Consider the following 22,338-nt stretch of genomic DNA (forward strand, 5'->3'; position numbering starts at 1 on the left):
AAAAACTTAATTCTATACAAGATAATAAAAAATTATATAATTGATATAATTTTACATTAATGTAAATAAAACTTCTTTCTTCGATAAGCATCAATTTTCCTAATAAGCTCCCAACGTGCTAAGATAATTAAAGAGATAATCTTGCCTTAATCCTTGCAATGTACTTGTGGCAAAAACTGGCCCAATAGACCATACGGGCAAAAAAACTATCACACTAAGTTATTTCTAAAATTAATTTGAAATCTACGATAAATACTATAATATAGAACAATAGTCATACTCATATAACGAATTTATTCAAGTAATATTTTTTTATTTAAACTTGTCCCCGAAAAAGGCCACATTAGAGTTGTACTCATCTGCTTCATGTTCTGCTGGACTCAAGGCCCATCAATTATTTTATTTTTATAAAACGCCTTCATTATTTTCAAATTACAACATGCCTTAGTAAATAAATATATAATTTTTATTAAAATAAAATAATATTAAGTTTGGGATTCTCTTAACAACCAAAAAAGAATAAGAGATTTTTCTAAATTATATTTCTAAAATAAACATCCAATTATAGGCGACCGTTTATAACTAGGGATGGCAAACGGTACAGTTTCGTGGATTCCGCACCGCATCCGCTCCAATTGGGGCAGGGATGTGTATAATTTTAGCGGGTAGTGGGCGGGTGTGGATTTAGAAAGTGGTATCTGTCGCGGGTAGTGGGCGGGTAATGGGTTTGAGACTTACCCGCCCCGTATCCGCCCGCCCCACATCCGCCCGCCCAACTAAATATCCATTAAATTTGGACCATTATGAATTTAGGTGTAATTTTAGAGACTATTTATAAATTCTAATATTGTATAAGATATAACATGTAATTTATCCAACTCTCCAACAAATAGCAAAGGATATTTTGGGCATTCCTGTCTCCACTGTCCCATCAAAATCTGCATTCAGTATAGGTGGAAGAGTAATTGGTCCTTATCTTAGTCGACTACTTCTGGAGACGATTGAAGCATTAATGTATGCTCAAAATTGAGTTTGGGCCGATATTAAAGGTAATATTATTATTTAGTTTATATTAGTTGTCAAATTGTGCTTAATTATCTTATTAAAGTTTAGTTACTAACTTATATTAGTTTTACTTTCTATTATATATTTAGGTAGTAGTGAATTTAAATTGGAGCGCTCTCAGTTGGAGGAAATAGAGAATGATGATTGTAATACTGAGTATTATAGTCACAAATATTGCCTGAAATTTTAGAATGTTGTGCCAAAGAACAAAAATATTATGTGTTTGTCATTTATGTTTCTAGACTTTAATTATGTCATTTATTATGGTGTTTTATGTATTTTAAGATCTATATTAACACTTAACTTAGATAATTCTTGGATTATTTTATTATGTTTCTTAATGGACATGTTTTTTTTATGTTTGTTGCTTATGTATAACTTAAGTTTGCTGTCAGCCGGGTCTAGACGGGTACGTCGCTAGTAGGTAGTGGGTATGAGGATAGATTTGAGAATGTACCCGCGTGGGCGGGTGTGGATTTGAAAATTTGTACCCATCATGGGTGGTGGACGGGTGGTGGATTGAAAAATATTATGTGGGTATGGATGGGGAGGGGGTATCCGCACCCGACCCGCCCGTTTACCATCCCTATTACAACGTGCATATTATTTCTCTTCCATTATTATATGACAACTATTTGTTCTAAAGAGTGGAATCCGCGAAATGAAAGCTAGTAAGAAGGGGGGAATATAACCTATACTTAAAAAATCATAGTCAAATCATCATAAAAAAAATATAAAAATGAAGCACCAACCACCATATAATAAAAATATAAACATAGTTATACAACAAGCTGCTCTTAAACAACGTAATTCAGCAATGCAGGTCAAGCTTCCCTGTCAATGGCTAAAGCATGCCTTACAAAAACCCATCAAAATAGTATTATATGATGACAGGAGCTTAACAGTTTGAAAAAATTGTCATTTCTTAGTTGGTTTTTCAAAGACATTGTTTTTGCAGGTTGAAAGAAGATGGAGAAGGAACCAAGAAGGCTGATGAATTATGCAACTTTACCCATCTGTTTAGTGCTAATTGTTCTGGTTTATGCTACGTTTTTTCAATCCAAGGACACCTTAATTGATTCATGTAATCATCTTTCTTAGCAATTCAAACGTTTTTTTTCCTAGTTTTGTTCATATAAAAAACTTGGTTGACTTGAAACTCTCTGGAAAATGAAGGAGGATACAGGTTATCAAGTTCAAGCAGTGAAAGGATTAATATTGATGCAGTTGAATCTCAAGAATTTTTGCTGAGAAGGCTTGTTAGAGGTTCGTCTCTTTATCCATTCTTTTTGGGATTTAATGCGTGTTGATTCTTATATATTGCGGCGAATGAACAGGAGATGATCAAGTTCGGTTCGAGTCGAATGGATTTTCATGTCACACTGATTCTCATTCAGATGTATGCGTTGCAAATAAATCTGTAAGGATTTACAACAAAGGGTTAACAGTTTATGTGCCGTATGATCATCATCACGAATCTCGAGTCAAGAGAATTGTTAAGCCATACGCAAGGCAGGAAGACGAAACCGCCATGAAACTCGACTCACCGGTACAGATTCTTCATGGGAACAGCACCATTAAACCACCAGCAGCAGCCTGTAATTTCACCCATAATGTCACTGCTGTTGTCTTCTCTTCCAAAGGCTTCACAGGCAATGTTTTCCATGAGTTCAATGAGATTATCATCCCTTTGTTCATCACTACCATCCATTTTCGATGGAGACTCAAGTTTGTGATCACAGATTTCGAGTTTTGGTGGGTTCAAAAGTACAACAGGGTTCTGTCTCACTGTCTGGTTATGATGTTATAAATCCTGATGATGGGAGTGTTCATTGTTTTCCAGGGGCTGTTATAGGGCTTAAATATCATAACAATTTAGCCCTCAACAGTTCTGATATCCCAGGTTCAAGCACTTCTTGAAAGAATCATACAATCTGAAAATAAACCATGTGTCTGAGATTAAAAAACCGGTGCTAATGCTTATACCGCGCCATAATTCAAGACGGTTTTTGAACGAAGATGAAATGGTGGAGATGTTGGAGGGATTAGGCTTTCGAGGACGGAACCTGAGAGGGTGTCGAACTTGGACAAGTTCGCCGAGGTGGTGAACTCATGTAGTGTCATGGTTGGAGTCCATGGTGCAGGGCTAACAAATGAGATATTCTTGCCCACTGGTGCAGTGACGGTTCAAGTGGTGCCATTGGCACATGAATGGGTGTCAACCAACTACTTTGGTGAACCGGAAAAGTCGATGGGGGTTCAGTACTTGGAGTACAAGATTGAACCGGAGGAAAGTTCGTTTTTCGACACAAACGGGAAAGATCACCCCGTGATTACTGATCCGGAATCTGTGATCTCTAAGGGATATTATGCATACAAGTCTGTGTATGTAGATGGCCAAGGTCTAAAGATTAATTTAGAGAGATATAAGAAGACCCTTATTGAAGCTAAGCAAATTCTTGAAACTTCAACTCCCTTTTGATAGATTAATGTAAATTTATTCATCTTCAAGATACTTGATTGTGCGTCGTTTTCACTGTCAAATAATATTTAGCCTTAATCTCAATAAAAGGATATGAAAGATAGTATAGAGAGAGTAAGGGTCGATCCATAGGGAAGAGGAAGTTGATGAATTTCTCGCTTTTGATCTTGATTCAAGCGTGATTTGAAGAGAAGAGTGAATAAAGGGGGTTTTGGAGAGTTGAAATAAAAATAAGTTTTGAAAGAAAATAAAGAAAGTAAACTAAGTAAATTAAAGTGAAAATTCAATTGATAAAACTAGCTTCTACCTCGATTTAAATCGATCATTGAATAGGGTTTTACCTTCAGACTCACATCGGATACAGTCTACAGGGCCCAACCCCTGCAACTTGTTTCTCTCTCAAATGAATCGAGTATCTAAAATCAATTTTTAGATCTCAACCCCTTTGTGAGTTTATAACGATAATCGCTTACCCGCTCAACACCTTTAAATTCTGGAAAAACCCGATTCGGATTGTACCATCTCAAACGAGAATTTAACTCGATTTCAATTTCCCTTATTGGACTGTCGCTAAGTGTGTTTACAGGAAGTCGAATATGCCATAGGTCGATCATTCCTCCCAACTGTTAATTGAAACCGAAATTCAATTCCAGCGTGCACTTCTTGAAATAAAATCACTTTGATTGTAAAATGATGGTCGATTACTAATCATTGATTTCCGAAAACTGAAAATGTAACCCTTAAGGATATGATGTGCTTTTCGATTCTCACGATTCAGAATCGAGTCATTGTTTTAGCCTTTGGCTATGGAAAACTTAGCTAAGTATGATAGAAACCATACTTAGCAGTTTTGAAAGATAATGAAGTAAAAAACTTGAAAAGAAAATAAAGCGAAAAGAAAAAGGAAAACTTTTATAATACTAAAGAAAAAAGAGACAAGAGAGTTCAAGAGTGAATTGGTTGATGCTTTGAGTCTTACCCCAGTGGGGTATTTATGGTCCTAAAAAACCCTAAAAATATAATTCTTAAAAAATAAAAATAAATCCTAATTTGAATTTGAAAAATGCGATTGAGTCTCATGCTGTAATGCCCGAAACCCAGGTCAGTAGTTTGGGTCAACTCGAGACCTTTAAGTCAAGCCAATTAGACTTCCCAAGATTGTTGGACCAAGTTATATAGGTATTGGGCTTAAGTAAAGCCCAAGAGTTAAGGGTAAGTGATGATTTTAAGTAGAGGTAAAAAGGAGAGGGACAAAAAATGTAGTTTACCCATAGTTGGTTTTAAAGGTTATAAACCTCCTTATTTAGCTAGATTTCATGGGAACCTTCCACCAAAAATATATCCCATATTTCCTATTCTCTTTTCTTCTTTCTTCCCAAGAGAAAAAAAAGGATAGAAGTTTCTTGAATCCCAAACCTAGTTTGAATAAACCAAGGTAAGAACCATATTCTTCATCCCTTAAGCTTCATTTCAAGCCCTTAATCTTTAGTTTTGGGTAAGATTTTAGAAAAATGTTTTTGGAGTTGAGAGAAATCAAGTGTTTTAAGCTTGTTTTTAGGTAGATTTGAGTTGTAGGGGTTGTATTTATGCTTAATCTATCCTCTAGTTGAGTGGTAATCCATTTCCTTTCTTGGTTTAGTTAAAGAGGTGAAAAAGAGTTTAAAGCAAACGATGAAGGTAAGGTGAATCGTAGTTGATTCAAGAGGAGTTTAATAACCAAGAAGGCCATGTAACACACTTACAGCTTCCTCATATCAGTTGTAGATCATTAGAAATGAGCTTTAGCTAGAAAGTTAAGATTTTAGCTTGAGAATTATGGTTGAAGCTTGTTGAGTATAGTTTAATGGTAGATTACATGATTTATGTTATAAACATGATATAAAGCTTTATTTATGCTCCTGGTAATCACATAAGACTTTAAAGAATGTTTGGGGACCTCACTGGGGGTATTTGGGTTTGAAATATAACATTTCCGTATATGTTTTATGACTTTTTCAGGTACAATATCGATACTATAGGGATAATATCGATTCTTGTTCTTTGTTTTGGGCATATTCATGAGTTTCTGGGAAAGAGTATCGATACTCTTGGAAGAGTATAAAAAATTTGGGTCATAGTTTCGAAACTTCCAGAAAGTTTCGAAACTAGGTAGATCAGAATGTTTAAAAGTATCGATATTTATATAAAGTATCGAAACTTTTTCAAGAGTACCGATACTCTTAGGCTAGTATCGATACTTTCAGTCTGTTTTGGTCAAAATGTTACCCTAGAGGCCTTAAACCCATAGTATGACCATAAATGGGATTGAATAGGTGTAAAACAATAGAATAAGTGATATAGAAGGTGTTTAAAGTTGGGTTAAAATGGATGAAATAGTTACAGGGGTATTGATACCTTAGGAAAGGTATCGATATTGCAAAGAGGGTATTGATACTATAAGGCCAATATCGATACCAAAGTATGGTTTGAGCTTTAAAGTACGAGTAAGTGTAGAGGCAAGCGATGGTATTGATATTGTAAGGCCAATATCGATATCAAGGTTGAGAAATGGGATTTAAGTCAAGAGAAAGTATAGAGGTAAGTGAGGTTTCCCAAAAGCTTATTATTTTGTCTCAAATAAGACTACAAGTGAGAACTTTTATTAATGTTTAATTCAAACGTAGAAGTGAGAATAAAATATGTTGAAATAAGATTAGCCTTTTTGAATGCTCGGGAAAACGATAGGACACTTGAGTTTCTTTATAAAAGATAACAGAGTTGAAAGTATAGATTCAGTCCGGATATATCATTAGTTAGGGCGCGAGGCCCTTCTAACTAACTATGTTTGTCGAGGCCTTAACACTCTTTAGAAGAAAGGCTGGGTTAGTCTGGGGTATGGTTTTCGATACAGAGAATTTTGGGGGCCATATCCAGGGTAGACTAGAGGGGTGTGTGATCTCTGAGATGTATAACCTTTAGTCGCATCATGATGTCTACCATAGAGTAGAGAGTGAGCATACGAGTATACTCACTAAAGAAAAACAGAACATAACAACTCAATAGGCCAGATAGCAGTAGATTTGATAGCTTGAGGATTTTAGTGATGTACAATTAGTATGTTTTAGCCATTAGTGTGGCACCGAGCTAGTTAGCTCAGCCTTCAGATATTTCGGTGGGCAGGTTAATAGATCCAACAGTTGAGAAGCTTTAAAGAGACCAAGCTCCAGATCCAGTGTAGAGCAGAGTATGTCACAAGTTTCTTAAATGGCATGTATATTCATGAATTTAGTTGTATTGAGTTGTAAAGTTAGTTAAGAGTTAGTATGTACGTATCTATATATTTTGAGGGCTCTCAGATGTAAAGATTCATTTTAAAGTAAAAGAAAGTAAGAATAAGTTGGTTAGCCACTTTGGTGGTTCCGTGTGGCATCCTACATCGGTCGAATGTGTGTCGTACTGGTCTAGGGTGTTACACCTGCTCCCACCAAGCTGTTGACTGAACGCCATGTCAGTAAAGTCAGAAAATAAAAAATTACACAATTTCATCAGTTTTAGCAACATTTTTGGAATCTACTGTCCTGCATTGAAAATGAACGAGAAGGGCCAAGTTAGCAACTTAAAATAGCTAATCAATGAGTAACTAATCACAAAATAATGCATTGCCCAATTTAACCATTAATCAAATTCCCTTCACTTATTCAATGCTTGTCCTCAAGCATTTCTTAATTATCATGCCAAATATCTCAAGTTGTCAATTCCAATTTCATAGATTTTCCAAGGTTTCTAAGCTAACTCAATCAAGTAAATGTTGAATTCAAGATCAATCAAGCAAGGCACAATCAATTAAGTGTAAATCAACCATGACATTTCAATCATTCATTAATTTCAAAGAATACAAGACTTAGTTTCTCACTTGGGTTCACTCATTTCGTTCAAGTGTTTCGGGTGAAAGAATCACTCAAGCCTAAGCCAATCAACACATTACCATACGCTTGTAACTAAATCTTATATCCACTACTTAATATAAAAATGATGCAATAATCAAAGGTCTTTAAAATGGATTGTAACATAGCTAAGGTTCAGGTAGAATAAAGGTCGAAAACGGGCTTTCAAAAATTCAAGACAAAGTATGGACTATTTCGAAGATTTATTCAAAGGGAAGAAAAATTAAAGAAACGAGAAACAAGAAATTCAACAAAGCTTTATTCACTATTTTTTTTCTTTTTCTTTTCGAAACTTTCTATTTTTCCTTTTTTTTCCTGCTGTTTGAATCTCTTTTTTTCCTTGCATTGAATTTTTTGCTCATTCAAACAAAAATTACACTGTCTGAATTTTTGACACTTTATTTCTGCACTGTTTGAACCAAACTGCACACAATTTTGCCATTCTAACAGTGTAATTTTTGGAGTGTTTTATTCAATTCTGCGCTATTTCGAATGATTTTTTTCCTTTTTGGAATGGTATTTTTTATCTTAAAATAGGGTAACAAAAAGAGGTAAAGTAAAATAAAATAGGCTCGGGTTTAAATATATGGTGAACAAAGAAAAAGATAAGGCTCAAAATGGTTCACTAAGGGGAAAAATAAAAGGGTAGGCTATTTTGTTTGGGAAGAGAAATGAGTTTAATCCTAATGACTCTATCACATTAAAGCATCACAATCAAAAAGTGTAGTCTCAACAAGCATCGATTTACAAGCTCTAAAATGCAATAAATTAGTTCGGTACATTCAATTGAAACAAACAGCAAGAATAAAAGATATGCTCACTAAGCTAAAACATCACATGAAAGGTTTATTAAACTAAGTCATGCATCCAATTAAATCAACAAATTCATGAAATTACCACAAAAAATTTACCTCAACTAGTCATGCCATGCTATCTTACATCCTAAACTCAACAAGAACAAGATTAAATTCACAAAGAAAAATAATAAATTAAATTAAATTAGAGATCAACAACCAAGATTATCAACAATTCTAATCCAAGAAATGACTCAATTTCAATCATAAAGGATTCCACCCTCACTTAAAATCATATTTCCCCAATATGAAAAAAGTTAATATGCAAAAGTGAGATGGTGACAATACTCATCGATTAATGTCGGTCGCGGCCGCGACAACGTCGTGAAGGTCCCGAGCGAAGGTAGGAAAATATCTCAGATATGTTGGTCTCGATGGAGTCAAGCCAGCCATGCACCTCATGGATTTCACTATGCATGTCCGAAGGTGGGTGCTCCTTCGGTGTCGTGGGTTGAGTAGTTCTTTGAAGATATAGATGCTCATTACACTGAGTAATTGTGTCGGGAGGGACAATGTACGGTGCATCGAGAGTTCTAGCGAGAAGTCCCATCGAATCCAAACATCTAGCGTCCAACAGATCCATCGCAAAAACATAAATAGATTGATTAGAATCAAACATTAATGGAAATAAATGAGATGCAAGGCAAGTAATGTAACGACCGAGAATTAATGGGCGACCGGAACGCACAACACGCTTGAAAGCGTGCGCGAACCAAAAACCCAAGTTTACCTTCACACCTATTTGCATACATCAAAGGAAAAATAATTCAACCTTACTTAGCGAAGATGTAGTGTCATTACGTCCGAAATAGTTGTATACAAGGAACCGATGTATGTAACGGATAGCGGAGTCGTGAATGTACCATCCCTTGGTGGTACACTCGTTGTAGGTAGCACCAAGTGAACCAGTAAGTCCTTCATAAGCAATATCTACATTGAATTCATGTGGAATCTCACGTAAAGTGGTTAGAAAATCATGGTCCGTGACATCCGTTGTAATACCCCAAACATAGGGTCAATGATCAAAATGTAAGAACTTTAAATTTAGTAGGTTAGTTGGAATAAGTGATAAGTTCAAGAACTAATGGTTAGATATTTCGTGTTAGGATTTAATTGAAAAGAAGGAAGAGAGGAAGGGCAAGATGGTATTTTTCAGTATATGGATTTTATATCCATTTTATATTAAGATATTTTAAGTGGATAAGGAAGAGAATTATCTGGATACTTAGCTTATTTCCTTCTTCTTCTCTTGGTTCGTGCCTTCTTGGTTTAAGGTGAGTTTTTTTTAAGTTGATGATTTTCTTAAATTATAGATGGTATTAAAGCTCTAGGAGGTAGAGAATATTAAGGAAGCTTGAAAATGAAGAAAAAACTAAGTTAATAAGGAGATATTAAGAATGAATAATATGGGTTTTGTAGTAGAAGCTTGTAAAATGGTTGATAAATAGATTCTAAAGGTAGAATTGACTTGTTAAAGTCATAGTTAAGAGAGTTGAAGTGTCCTGAATGAATTAGAACATGTTTGACTAAATGATATGAATTTTAGTTTTATGAATTCTATTGAGAAACTGGATGTTATAAGAGTAGTAGTGGATATAAGTGTCTAGTATGAGTATGAATGAGTTTGAGAAGTTTATTAAAGCTAAGAGAAAAGAAAATAGGTGATTATGGGTTAAAAATTGGAAATAGACGAGATGAAATCTGGGCAAGGGTATCGGTATCATAAGAACAATATCGATACTTTAAGGCTAAATCAATTAAAAATCAAGGATCATTATCGGTACTGATTGATGGGGTACCGATACTGATAGGAAAGTATCGATACCCAGAGTAAGGTATCGATACCTTTTTAAGCTGAGAGTCCAGTATGTCGAAATTGTATCAGTACCAGAGGGGGGTATCGATACCGTAGAAGGGAAGTATCGGTACTGTAGTGGGAGTACCAATACTACTAAGCATGAAATGAGAAATTAAGTGCTTCTTTCAGTTTAAGATATTAGGATTGGATATAAGTGATTCGAATTTCAATATTTATATTCAATTGTTTTGTGTAGACAAACATTGAACAAAATCAACTTTCGGTCAACTCGATATTTTAAGTTCGATCAAAAGTGTTAAGGACTTCTATGAGACAAAGGTGAGTTCAACTAAATTGTTTTATATTGGATTTGAAGACGGCTTGTGATAAGCCAACTTTAAAGTTTTCGATCGAAAACTATTTTCAATTCTTTTATTCAATATTTTATGATGTTTTATTCAAGCATATTTTAAAAGTAAGTTCTATTGTTAATTGTGTTTGAATGTGAACATGTGACATGTGAATACTAAATGTCCTATGTGTAAGTGATCTATGAGAATGTGACATATGCAAATAAGATACACTTTAAATGGTGAAACCTAAAATAATTATAAGTTAAAGCCCAAGGTGTATATGTGAGAATTAGGGGTATAGTTGGCATGCCAAGAGTCGAGGGTTCTACGCGGTCCTTCGGGATAATCTATGTGATCTTTCGGGATAATTCTATGTGGTCCTTAGGGACAAATTCTACGCGGTCCATCGAGACAAATTATACGTGGCACTTCGGTGCAAATTATATGAGCTATGGTGACAACATTTATGCACAACCTCAGTGTACTCAAATATCATGAATTCTAAGTGTTATACATTGGGCTAAAAGAATAAAAAAGAGTGTAAGTTGACTAATGAGTGAATTGATGCAAATTATTCGAAATTATATTTTACTTCAAGTATGATTAGATTTATATGGATCAGTGAAAAATGTTTTTGAAATGTTTTATTTTAATCCTTATTGCCTCACTAAGTTGAATACTTAGCGTGTGAATGTTTCACACGTAGGTTCAAAGAGAGCTGAAGGTGAAGATTTGGAGAGGACAACATAAGACGAGAAGATTAAATCAGAAGCATTTGATATAGTAGGTTTTGATATGTTTTGTAAATTTTGTTGGCATGTATCCCTGGGTGAAATGGAAATGCTCTAATTAGTTTCTTTTTGTAAATGTAAATTTGATGAATTATATATGTATTTTTCACGTAATTTGAAAGTTTAAATCTTTATCTTGCATTGAAATTAAAATTTTCAACTATTTGTTAAAAGTCAAGGATTTGGAAAGTTAATGTGGCACCTCAGATTCGTATTCGGGACGGATACGGGTTGGGGTTGTTACATCCGTCATAAACTACATAGAAAAATTAAAATCCGCTAGGGACTGAATAAAATGTTGTCCAAGTAATCTAAAGAAAATCACACCTGGCGTTACATTAGACATAATACGGTTTGGAAAAAATGTAAAAGTCATATAAAATTCAAATACCAATTCATAATTAGTAGCATATATTATTTCAGAATAAGAACGTCAACCAATCACATCAAAATAATTCATACAAAATCATGCAAATGTAAAGAATCAAGAGTGCAATCGAGAATATACTTACAAACTTGAATTTACAGTGCCAGATACTTTCGAATCTCGAAGCCTATTCGTCGTTAAAGTAGAGATAACCTTGAAGTATTTCCTCAACCGGTACGAAAAAGTTGCACCCTCTTCGACGTAGCTCGTGATAATGGTCGTGATCGGGTACATGCTCATCGTGGGTAGACGTTTCCTCGTAACTCGTGGTAAAAGATGGTGAATGGGGTTGTTGGTTACGGGTTTAGTGAGAGGAATACATCAGCTTGGGGTTTGGTTGTTGTGGAGGATTATGAAATCCGGAAGAAAAGTCATCTGAAAAGCCAAAAATAAGATTCCACTTTAGTAATGGCTCGATATCGACAAGAGTAGAATTTAAATCGGGTTGCTCGGGTACCGTCGATTGTACTGAATGAGCGACATCTGACATCGATTGAGATTTCAACACGAATGAAATCGAATAAAATGTCAGAGTGGCCGAGGAGGATTGTTAGTTCTGTCTTGGTCTAGATGAACCGACAAAACCTTGTGGTGGCTCCATAAAATTGGATGATGAGAAATTGATAGAAGCGAATGCCATCGATTTAGGTGTAGTTGAGCAAGTGCGCGGCTGCTGCGCACGTCTCCCCCCACATTGAGTGGTAGGTTGAGGAATAGGAGTGGGCTGTGGCAGCGAGTCAGAGCTGCTCAGAACATCGATCATCAGGGGTACGGTGAAATGACGCCGACCATCGCCGAGATTAACCAGTGGGTGAGATGGATTGCTCGATTGATTTCTTGTTCTCACAATGACTCTTGATTAAAGAAGAAAATAAATAGCAACAGTGAAGACACGTTCAGCGATACTGAAAATGGTGAGCTCACAACGGCATAAGGCTAAAGACAAAAAGGTGAGGCGGCGACGATGAAAACGAAATAGATTGCCTCATATAAAAAGCTATTGTTTAACGTCGTTAGCTCGACGAACTGATTTTTAAAATGTGTTTTCTTCCAATTCGGTCTCCTCCACTAATCCGAATGGATGTTTTCATAATACGACTTCAATCTTTGGCCGTTCACTTTAAATAGAGCTCCCGAATTTTCTTCTATCTCCATTGTGCTATGAGGAAAATTTTGAGTCACCGTAAATAGTCTGAGCCACTTTGATCGAAATGTACCTAAAAAAAGCTTAAGTTTAGTATTGAATAACAAATCCTTTTGATTATCATTAAAAGCTTTAAAGGATATCCTTCGATCGTGAAACTCTCTCGTTTCCTCTTTAAAAATTTGAGAACTATCGTAAGTGTTTCGTCGGATTTCTTTGAACTCTTGAATGTTTAGTTTATGTGCTTCTCCGATCGCTTCCATTTCCATGTTACACTGCTTAACCACTTAATAAGCTCGATGTTCAAGCTCAATTGGTAAATGACATGATTTACCAAACACTAGCTGGTATGGTGACATTCCAATCGACCCTTTATAAGCAGTCTGATACGCCCACAGTGCATCGGGTAATTTGAGGCTCCAATCTTTCTGATCTGGCTTGACAATTTTCTCTAGAATTGTTTTGATTTCACGTTTCGACACTTTCGCTTGCCCATTTGTTTGCGGATGGTAAGCCGTGGCGATTCTTTTTGTCACACCAAACTTCTTCATGAGTGCCTCGATAATGTGATTGATGAAATGGGTTCCTTTATCGCTCATAATCGTCTTTGGTGTGCCAAACCTAGAAAAAATTTAAAAAAATTCAGAAAATTCATAGTTGTTCTCGCATCATTATTACGGGTTGCTTTCAACTCAATCCATACATAAAAAAGTTCACAAATATGGATCATATTTAAAGACATTTCATTTCTACTACTAAGATTACCTGCTCGTTGACACTTTTCACATGATTTACAATAAAAATAATCATCTCTAAATATATTTGACCAAAATAAACTACATTTTAAGATCTTGTGAGCAGTTTGTTTTGGTCTAAAATGACCACTATACGAATATGAATGACATAAATTAGGGATCGAATTTACCTCTTCTTCGGTGACACAACACTGGATTACCTGATCAGAGCAGTGTTTGCAAAGATAAGGGTCATCCCAAATGTAAAACCGAGATTCCCTCTTAATTCGATAAATCACTTCTCTTGGTAGATATACCAAAATTTTACTTGTGGCTAGGTAGTTTACCATGTCGGCAAACCATGGTGAATTTCTTTTCTGCGCCAACATTAAGTGTTCTTCGAGAAACTCCTCTTTGATTGGTGGGTCGATTGAGGTGATGAGAATTCGAATAAAGTGATCGACCACCAAATTTTCTCTCCATTTTTTATTTTTTAATTTCCAAGTTGAATTCTTGCAGAAGTAGAATTCAACGAATTAGTCTCGACTTTGCTTCTTTTTTGCTCATCAGGTACCGTAATGATGCATGATCAGAGAAAACAACTATGTTAGTACCAATTAAATATGATCAAATTTTTTCTAAAGCAGATACTATGGTAAAAAGTTATTTTTCAGTTGTATAGTAATTTCTCTACGTCGAGTTTAAGGTGCGAGATGCATAAACAATAACATGCAACTCTTTGTTAATTTTTTGACCGAGAACCGCACTAACGCTAGTGTCGGAGACGCCACACATCAGCTCAAATGGATAATTCCAATTTGATGGTTACATAATCGAAGCCGTGATTAGCTTTTCCTTCAATGTGCTGAACGATTTTTTTGTACTCTAGATTGAAGTCAAAGACTTGATCTTTCTTGAGAAGATTGCATAATGGTTGCGCTATCTTTGAAAAGTCCTTGATAAATCGTTGATAGAATCCTGCATGACCAAGAAAAGAATGTACTTCCCTTACCGTGGTAGGGTAAGGGAGTGAGAGAATAATATCAGTCTAGGCTTTATCGACCGCAATACCGTTAGAAGAAACTATGTGTCATAGAATCAACCCTTTATCTGCCATAAAATGACATTTTTCGTAGTTTAAAACAAGGTTGAATTCTAGGTACCGCATTAGATAATTTATAAAGGCATTAATTAAAGGTGTTACCATAAACCGTGAAGTCGTCCATGAATACCTTTATACCTTTCTCGATGAAGTCCGAAGGGCATTCACCTATAAACGAACGTTTCAAAGGGGCATGTGAAAGTCATCTTTTCTTGTTCTTTAGGTACCAGGCGGTATTTGGAAGAAACATGAAAATCCACCAAGACAACAATAGTGAGTTTTACCGACTATTCTTTCTATCATTTGATCTATAAAAGGTAAAGTGAAATGATCTTTTCGAGTTAAAGAGATTAACTTCCTGCAATTAATGCAGACTTACCATCAATTTTGTACTCTAGTCGAAACTAACTCACCTTCCAGATTTTTTATTACCGTAACACCGGTCTTCTTAGGAACAACATGTATCACACTTGTCCAACTACTATCCGAGATCAGATAGATAACGTTTGCGTCAAAAAGCTTATGAATTTCTTTTTTTACCACTTTCATTATCGGTGGATTTAGTAAAAGTTGTCATTCTCGTGATGATTTAGCTTATTCTTCGATCTTAATTTTATGCATACAAGTTGAGGGGCTTAATCCCTTAATATCGATAATGGTCCATTCAAAAGCTCCTTTGTGTGATGCAGTACCGTCACAAGGTCCTCTTCCTCTTTCTTGGTTAATTTGTTCGAAACAATCACCGATAGAGTATTATTGTCACCTAGAAATACGTATTTCAAGTGATCCGGTAATTCTTTTAATTCGATATGAGGAGCCTGCAGAACAGAAGGTAGAAGTTTAGATTTCGAAGGTGTAAAATTTTTGTCAAAATTAATTGAAGTAACCGAAATTTTTTGTTAAAACTCCCTAAATTCACCATCAAAATTGTCTAATTCCCTGTAAAATTTATCAACAAAATTAGTCTCAATAAATTCATCAATCGCAAGCTCAATTACATCAACAAAATTTGTACTTTGAATATTTTCATGATACTACATCGCTTTATAAACATTAAATTTAACGATCTCACCGTCAAATTTCATTGTAAGGATGCCGCTTCTTATATCGACTTTTGTATTGACAGTGCAAAGGAAAGGTCGCCCAAGGAGAATCTCAGATGAAGTATTTGAGCGGTCATTTTCCATGTCAATAACTTTAAAATCGACCAGAGAGATTAATTCATCTACCTTTACTTAGACGTTCTCTAAAAGTCATTCTGGGTAAATAACTGAGCGATCCTTTAATTGAATAGTAACTTTCACATCCTTCAAAGGTTTTCTTGAAAAAGTATTGTAAACGGATAAAGGTATCACGTTTATTGAGGCTCATAAATTGCACATCGCATGTTTATAACCACTTTGTCAATTTTGCAACGTATGAAAAACATGACTTGGTCCTTCAAATTTTATGGAAGTTGTCATTGAAAAACAACAGAAATGTGCTCTCCAAGGTTTACCTTTTCATGTTCGGTAAGTCTTTTTTTAGTAGTGCAAAGCTCTTTAAGGAAACAAGCATATATGGGAACCTTCTAGATTACTTCTTAGAGTGGAATGTTGATTTCAACTTTCTAGAATATGTCTAGGATCTCTTTGTCCTCAGCTTGCTTGTCTTTATTTATGAATCTTGAGAGAAAATGAGGTGGCACGGTGTATGGAGATGGTGTCAATTTGGATACTGGATTTTTTTTCTCTTTTTTGATTGTGGTGTCATCTTCTTTTTCCTGGGAGTTGACGTCACTTGCTTCCTCATCTTTATTGGATTTCAAATCAATTTTTTCTTTGTTGCTCTTCTGGAATATTGCGTCAATCTCCTCTCAGACTGGTTGTTAGACAATTATTCCACTTTTGAGGGTGATGGCGCTTACACTATCTCGTGGGTTCACTTAAGTTTGAGAGTGAAGTTTGCCTTGTGATTCTAAGCGGCCCACAGCTTGTGCTAGCTGATTGATTTGCTTGTCTATTTCTTACAAGTGTGACTCCGTGCGATTCTAAAATTTCTCTTAGGATTACGCCAATCGTTCCATGAGATACTCAAGTGAACTCTTTGGCTGCTGGTACGACTGTAGTGGAGGTGGCCTTTATTGATAGGTTGGATTTGGCCTCTGATTTTACGCATAGCTGAAATTCGGAAGACCTCACCATCCCGGATTGTATGTGTTTCTATGGGGTTTATAGGGCCTTTGAGGAGGTCCCAAAAAATTCCCCATGATATTGACTTGTGCGCCTACTTCTTGTAGTGTCGGGAAACAATCGGGTGGGTGGTCTAGCATTGTACATATCCATTATTCTCTGGCTGATACGTTCTTTCCTGTAACAAGATAATTAACGATATTAGTTAATTTGTTGATTTTATTTTCAAGTGAAACGGTGCTTACCTCGTGAACCCGTCATCTAGGTTTACTCGTGGCGCCAAACTGTTGAAAGTTAGTAGTTGAAATTAATTCCCTCACTTGGTTTGGGGTCATATTGAAGAGATCTTCTTCGCTGGAAGTGTCGATCATTTTCATTTCCATGGGAAGCAAACCTTCGTAGAAATATTGAATAAATGTATGCTCAGTTAATCTGTGTTGCGAATAGCTCGCACATAGCTTCTTGAATCGCTCCCAGTATTTGTAAAGCAATTCCTCTTGCTTTTGTTTAATTACTAGAATGTTTCGCCTTAGTTCGCTTGCCTTCACTGTTGGGAAAAACCTGTCAAGAAAAATATGATTTAAATCAGCCCAAGCATTTATCGAGTTTTGAGGCAAATAAAATAATCATTCTTTTGCAATGCCAGATAAAGAAAATGGAAATGCTCTTAATTTAATTTGGTCTTCGGATTCTCCTTGATGTTTCATGCTCAAACAGACCAAATGAAATTATGCCAAATGCTTATGCGGACTTTCGCTAGCAAGGTTGTAGAAGGTATGAAGTAAATGTATAAACCTCGTCTTGAGTTGAAACGATGTTTCGCCTTGAGGAAAGGTGATGCAGAGTGGTTGTTTTACTATAGGGGCCGTAACTAGTTCATGGATAATTTGATCGCCTATTGGTGCATCATCCGTTGGATCAATAATTGTTGTGGAAGTCGATTCGCCTATTGTTGGATTTTGCGTGGAGTCCGTTGATTCTTCGTATGTGGCATCAATTGAGTCTTCGGAATTTGCTTGCTCTTGTCGTTTCTTTCTTTTTTCCTGAAGTGTTCGACTATGAATTTGTCTGGCTCGTGCTTCGATTTTCGGATCAAATTCTTCTAACGTGCTCGGATTCTACCTGGTCATAAATCAAAAACAAGAAAATTAAATCAGTGCTTTGCAGTACTCTCCTATAATCGTGCTAATTTAGTTTCGTGTTATTTTCACTGTCAAATAATATTTAGCCTTAATCTCAATAAAAGAAAATGAAAGATAACATAGAGAGAGTAAGGGTCGATCCACAGGGACTAGGAAGTTGATGAATTTCTTGCTTTTGATCTTGATTGAGGCGTGATTTGAAGATAAGAGTGAATAAAGGGGGTTTTGGAGAGTTGAAGTAAAATTAAGATTTGAAAGAAAATAAAGAAAGTAAACTAAGTAAATTAAAATGAAAATTCAATTGATAAAATCAGCCTTGGGCTAAAGCTTCTGCCTCAATTTAAATCGATCATTGAATAGGATTTTTACCTTCGGACTCATGCCGGTTACAGTCTATAGGGCCCAACCCCTGTAACTTGTTTTTCTCTTGAATGAATCGAGTATCTAAAATCAATTTTTAGATCTCAACCCCTTTGTGAGTTTATAGTGACAATCGCTTACCAACTTAACACCTTTAAATTCTGGAAAAACCCGACTCGGATTGTACCGTCTCAATTGAGAATCTAACCCGATTTTAGTTTCCCTTAGCGGACCACCACTAAGTTTGATCACAGGAAGTCGAATGTGCCACATGTTGATCCTTCCTCCCAACTGTTAATTAAAACTGAAATTCAATTTCATCGTGCACTTTTTGAAATGAAATCGCTTTGATTGTAAAAGGATGGTCGATTACCGATCATTGATTTCCAAAAACTGAAAATGTAACCCTTAAGGGTATGATGTGTTTTTCGATTCTCACGATTCAGAATCGAGTCATCACTTTAGCCTTTGGCTATGAAAAACTTAACTAAATATGGTAGAAATCATAATTAGCATTTTTGAAAGATAATGAAGTAAAAACTTGAAAAGAAAATAAAGCAAAAAGGAAAAGGAAAACTTTTATAATACTAAAGAAAGAAGAGATAAGAGAGTTAAAGAGTGAATTGATTGATGCTTTGAGGCTTACCCAATGGGTATTTATAGTCCTCAAAAACCTTAAAAGGTAACATTTAAATTAAAAAGATAATTTCTAAAAAATAAAAATAAAAATAAATTCTAATTTGAATTTGAAAAATGAGGATGAGTCTCCTGCTCCCACTAAGTTGCTGATCGGATGCCACATCAGCAAAATCATGCCTCAAGTCATGCCCACTAATCCAGTCATAACTCCAGAAAATAAAAAATTGTGCATTTTCATCAGTTTGAGTAACATTTCTGAAATCTACTGTCATGCATGGAAAAGAAACAAAAAGTACCAAATTAGCAACTTAAAATAACTAATCAAGGAGTAATTAATCACAAAATAATGCACAATTTAAGCCCTAATCAATACTGCTAGGGATTCAGCTTATACAATTCATTTAATTTTGGCAGTCTTCAACTTTCACAAGGCTGCAAATAGAAGCTAGGGAAATTGGCTTCGGTGTTGCATCATTAATATTTGGCTATACAACTTTATTCTTAATTGAACTAAAAATTTATAGCTTCCCATTCTATTCGTAGATGGACTTTAAATTATGAGTGCTTTCAATTTGTTGATTATATGTATTCCAACTTCAATAGTACAAGAACTCATTGAGTGATTTAAGTGGTAAAAGAGAGTGTTGTTCTCCTTAGAAGTCTCGGATTTGAGCAGTTATGTCTATAGTATGTGCGTGCTTTATCAATAGGCTAATTTACATGATATTCATTCTCAGACTGCACCTAGTTTTACTTTTGGGAAAATTTGACTTTTTCAGTTCAGAGATATCTTTGGTTTCCATTGTTTCAGCTAGCGACATTCCACGGTAGTCAAAATCCAACAAACAAAATGAAAGAAAAGCACCTTGAATCTGCTACTTTATTGAAGCATCTTTCCTACGCGTCTCTGATGTCACGATTGGTTTGTATTTGAATGTGAAGAATGCGGTACCTTGTCCTAACTTATTCTTTTCTTCTCAACTCAGTTTAATCTGGGTTTTTTTAAAGACATTAATTAGTATTACAATCAAATAGGGTCTCTCTCTCTTTTTCTTTGCAGGTTGAAAGGAGATGGAGAAGGAATCGAAAAGGCTGGTGAATTGTGCAACTTTAGCTACCTGTTTGGTGTTAATTGTTCTGGTTTATTCTACACTTTTTCAATCTAATGACACCATAAACTTGGCTGACTTGAAACTCCATGGAAATGAAGGGGGATACAGATTATCAGATTCAAGGATCATTGCTGATGCAGTTGATCCTAAAGAATTTCTGCTAAGAAGGCTTGTTAGAGGTTCATCTCTTTCACTTCTTAAAATTCAATTCATGCCAATTCACAATCATAAAATGTATATATTGTGTTGATTAATGAAACAGGAGATGATCGAGTTCAGTTCGAGTCCAGTGGATTTTCATGCCACACTGATGTTCATTCAGAGGTATTCATAGCAAATAAACCAGTAAGGATCTTCAACAAAGGGTTGACAGTTTATGTGCCATATGATCATCAACCACAAGTCACGAGAACTGTTAAGCCATATGCAAGGAAAGAAGACGAAACTGCCATGAAACTAGTCTCGCCGGTTCAGATTGTTCATGGGAACAGCACAAGTAATCCGCCACCAGGCTGCAATAACACCCACAATGTCACAGCTGTTGTCTTCTCTTCAAAAGGCTTCACAGGAAATGTTTTTCATGAGTTCAATGAGATTATCATCCCTTTGTTCATTACAACTCGCCATTTTCGGTCCCGACTAAAGTTTGTAATCACAGATTACCAGCTTCAGTGGGCACAAAAGTACAACAGGGTTCTGTCTCACTTGTCTGGTTACGATGTTATAAATCCTGATGATGGGAGTGTTCATTGTTTTCCAGGGGCTGTCATAGGGCTTAAATACCATAACAATCTAGCCCTCAACATTACTGATATTCCAGGAGGTTATTCCATGTTTGATTTCAAGCACTTCTTGAAAGAATCATACAATCTGAAAATAGACCATGTGTCCGGGATTAAAAAACCGGTGCTGATGCTTATATCGCGAAGCAAAACAAGGCGGTTTCTGAATGAAGAAGAAATGATGGAGATGATGGAGGAGCTAGGCTTTCAAGTCACAAGGGCAGAACCTGAGAGGATGTCGAACTTGGACGAGTTCGCTGAGGTGGTGAACTCATGTAGTGTCATGGTTGGAGCCCATGGTGCCGGTCTAACAAATGAGATATTTTTGCCCACAGGTGCAGTGATGGTTCAAGTGGTGCCATTGACACTTGAATGGGCGGCAACCAAATACTTTGGTGAACCGGCAAAGGCAATGGGGCTTCAATACTTGGAATACAAGATCGAACCAGAGGAAAGTTCGTTGTTCGACACTTACGGAAAAGATCACCCTGTGATTAGTGATCCAGAATCAGTGATCTCTAAGGGATACTATGCACACAGGTCTGTGTATGTAGATGGCCAAGATCTAAAGATCAATTTAGAGAGATTTAAGAAGACCCTTATTAAAGCTAAGCAAATTCTTGAAACCTCAACTCCCCATAAATAGAAGAATGCAAAATTAATCAGCCTCAAGATACAGCAAGAGATTCAGTTTATATAATTCATTTCCTTTTGGCAATCTCCATCTTTCACAAGGCTGCAAAGAAAAGCTGGGGAAATTAGCTTAAATGTTGCATCGTTCATTGTCATGGTAAAAGCATTTCAATTACATATTGTACATTTTCTTAGAAAGCTGGTATATCAAACATGAGCTCTCACGTTGGGCTTGTTTTGTGCTTCTGAACCATTTAGTTAACGGATGTGTAATAAGTAATGTTTAACCCAATTAGAACGGTTCGAACGTTAAATGAACCAAACACAAACACATTAAAAAATAAACGAACGAACGTGTTATTAAAAATTTAAAAGAACATGAACCGAATATAAACACCTTCAAAAATAAACAAACGAACATGAACACAACCTTATCCGTTTAAGTACAATTCATTTACATTTTACAACCCAATTTCTTTCTGACCCAGAATTTGACCTCACCTGAATTTTGTAGTAAGAAGGCCTAAGCATGTCGGCAGCATCAAATGTAGGCCAAGAACAACATCATGCTGCGAATTATTCACCGGCTGAAGATCAAAATGATGATGTTAGTGCTGCAACAATGGACTCATCTGAGTAATATTCGGCTGAAGGTCATTGGCTCATGCAAAAGAAACGAAGTTGTAGGGTTACTTGCAACACGTTCCCTACGAGCCCTGGACCTCGATGCTGCTAAACATATTGACTTATAGGCAAATTTGTATAAGTGTGGAGTCATTTTCAAGATTTATATACAATTATGAAGGAGCTGTCGAGTCATTTTCAA

General features: G+C 35.8%; 2 protein-coding genes across 2 annotated transcripts; both read left to right on the forward strand.

Annotated features, from left to right (window-relative positions):
* Positions 1–1,804: 1,804 nt before the first annotated feature.
* On the forward strand, positions 1,805–3,547 carry LOC120126507 (beta-1,2-xylosyltransferease XAX1-like). The gene is made up of 6 exons (XM_039144668.1): positions 1,805–1,914; positions 2,024–2,103; positions 2,242–2,331; positions 2,403–2,855; positions 2,909–2,968; positions 3,099–3,547. The coding sequence occupies exons 1-6, from the start codon at positions 1,805–1,807 to the stop codon at positions 3,545–3,547; spliced, it is 1,242 nt and encodes a 413-aa protein (XP_039000599.1).
* On the forward strand, positions 1,997–21,589 carry LOC120126518 (alpha-1,3-arabinosyltransferase XAT3-like). Its single transcript, XM_039144673.1, has 3 exons — positions 1,997–2,013; positions 20,005–20,276; positions 20,360–21,589. Exons 2-3 carry the CDS (start codon positions 20,057–20,059, stop codon positions 21,523–21,525), a joined length of 1,386 nt encoding a protein of 461 aa, XP_039000604.1. The 5' UTR covers positions 1,997–2,013; positions 20,005–20,056; the 3' UTR covers positions 21,526–21,589.
* Positions 21,590–22,338: the final 749 nt, after the last annotated feature.

This window comes from Hibiscus syriacus, unplaced genomic scaffold (assembly GCF_006381635.1).
Source record: "Hibiscus syriacus cultivar Baekdansim isolate YM2019G1 unplaced genomic scaffold, ASM638163v2 tig00110458_pilon, whole genome shotgun sequence".
NCBI classification, from domain to species: Eukaryota; Viridiplantae; Streptophyta; class Magnoliopsida; order Malvales; family Malvaceae; genus Hibiscus; species Hibiscus syriacus.

Coding starts and splice junctions, on each gene's coding strand:
- LOC120126507 (XM_039144668.1), top strand. CDS start 1,805: ATGAAGCACCAACCACCATATAATAAAAATATAAACATAGTTATACAA. Junction 2,104..2,241: donor GTTTAGTGCTAATTGTTCTG/GTTTATGCTACG, acceptor TGGAAAATGAAG/GAGGATACAGGTTATCAAGT. Junction 2,332..2,402: donor GCTGAGAAGGCTTGTTAGAG/GTTCGTCTCTTT, acceptor GCGAATGAACAG/GAGATGATCAAGTTCGGTTC.
- LOC120126518 (XM_039144673.1), top strand. CDS start 20,057: ATGGAGAAGGAATCGAAAAGGCTGGTGAATTGTGCAACTTTAGCTACC. Junction 20,277..20,359: donor GCTAAGAAGGCTTGTTAGAG/GTTCATCTCTTT, acceptor TTAATGAAACAG/GAGATGATCGAGTTCAGTTC.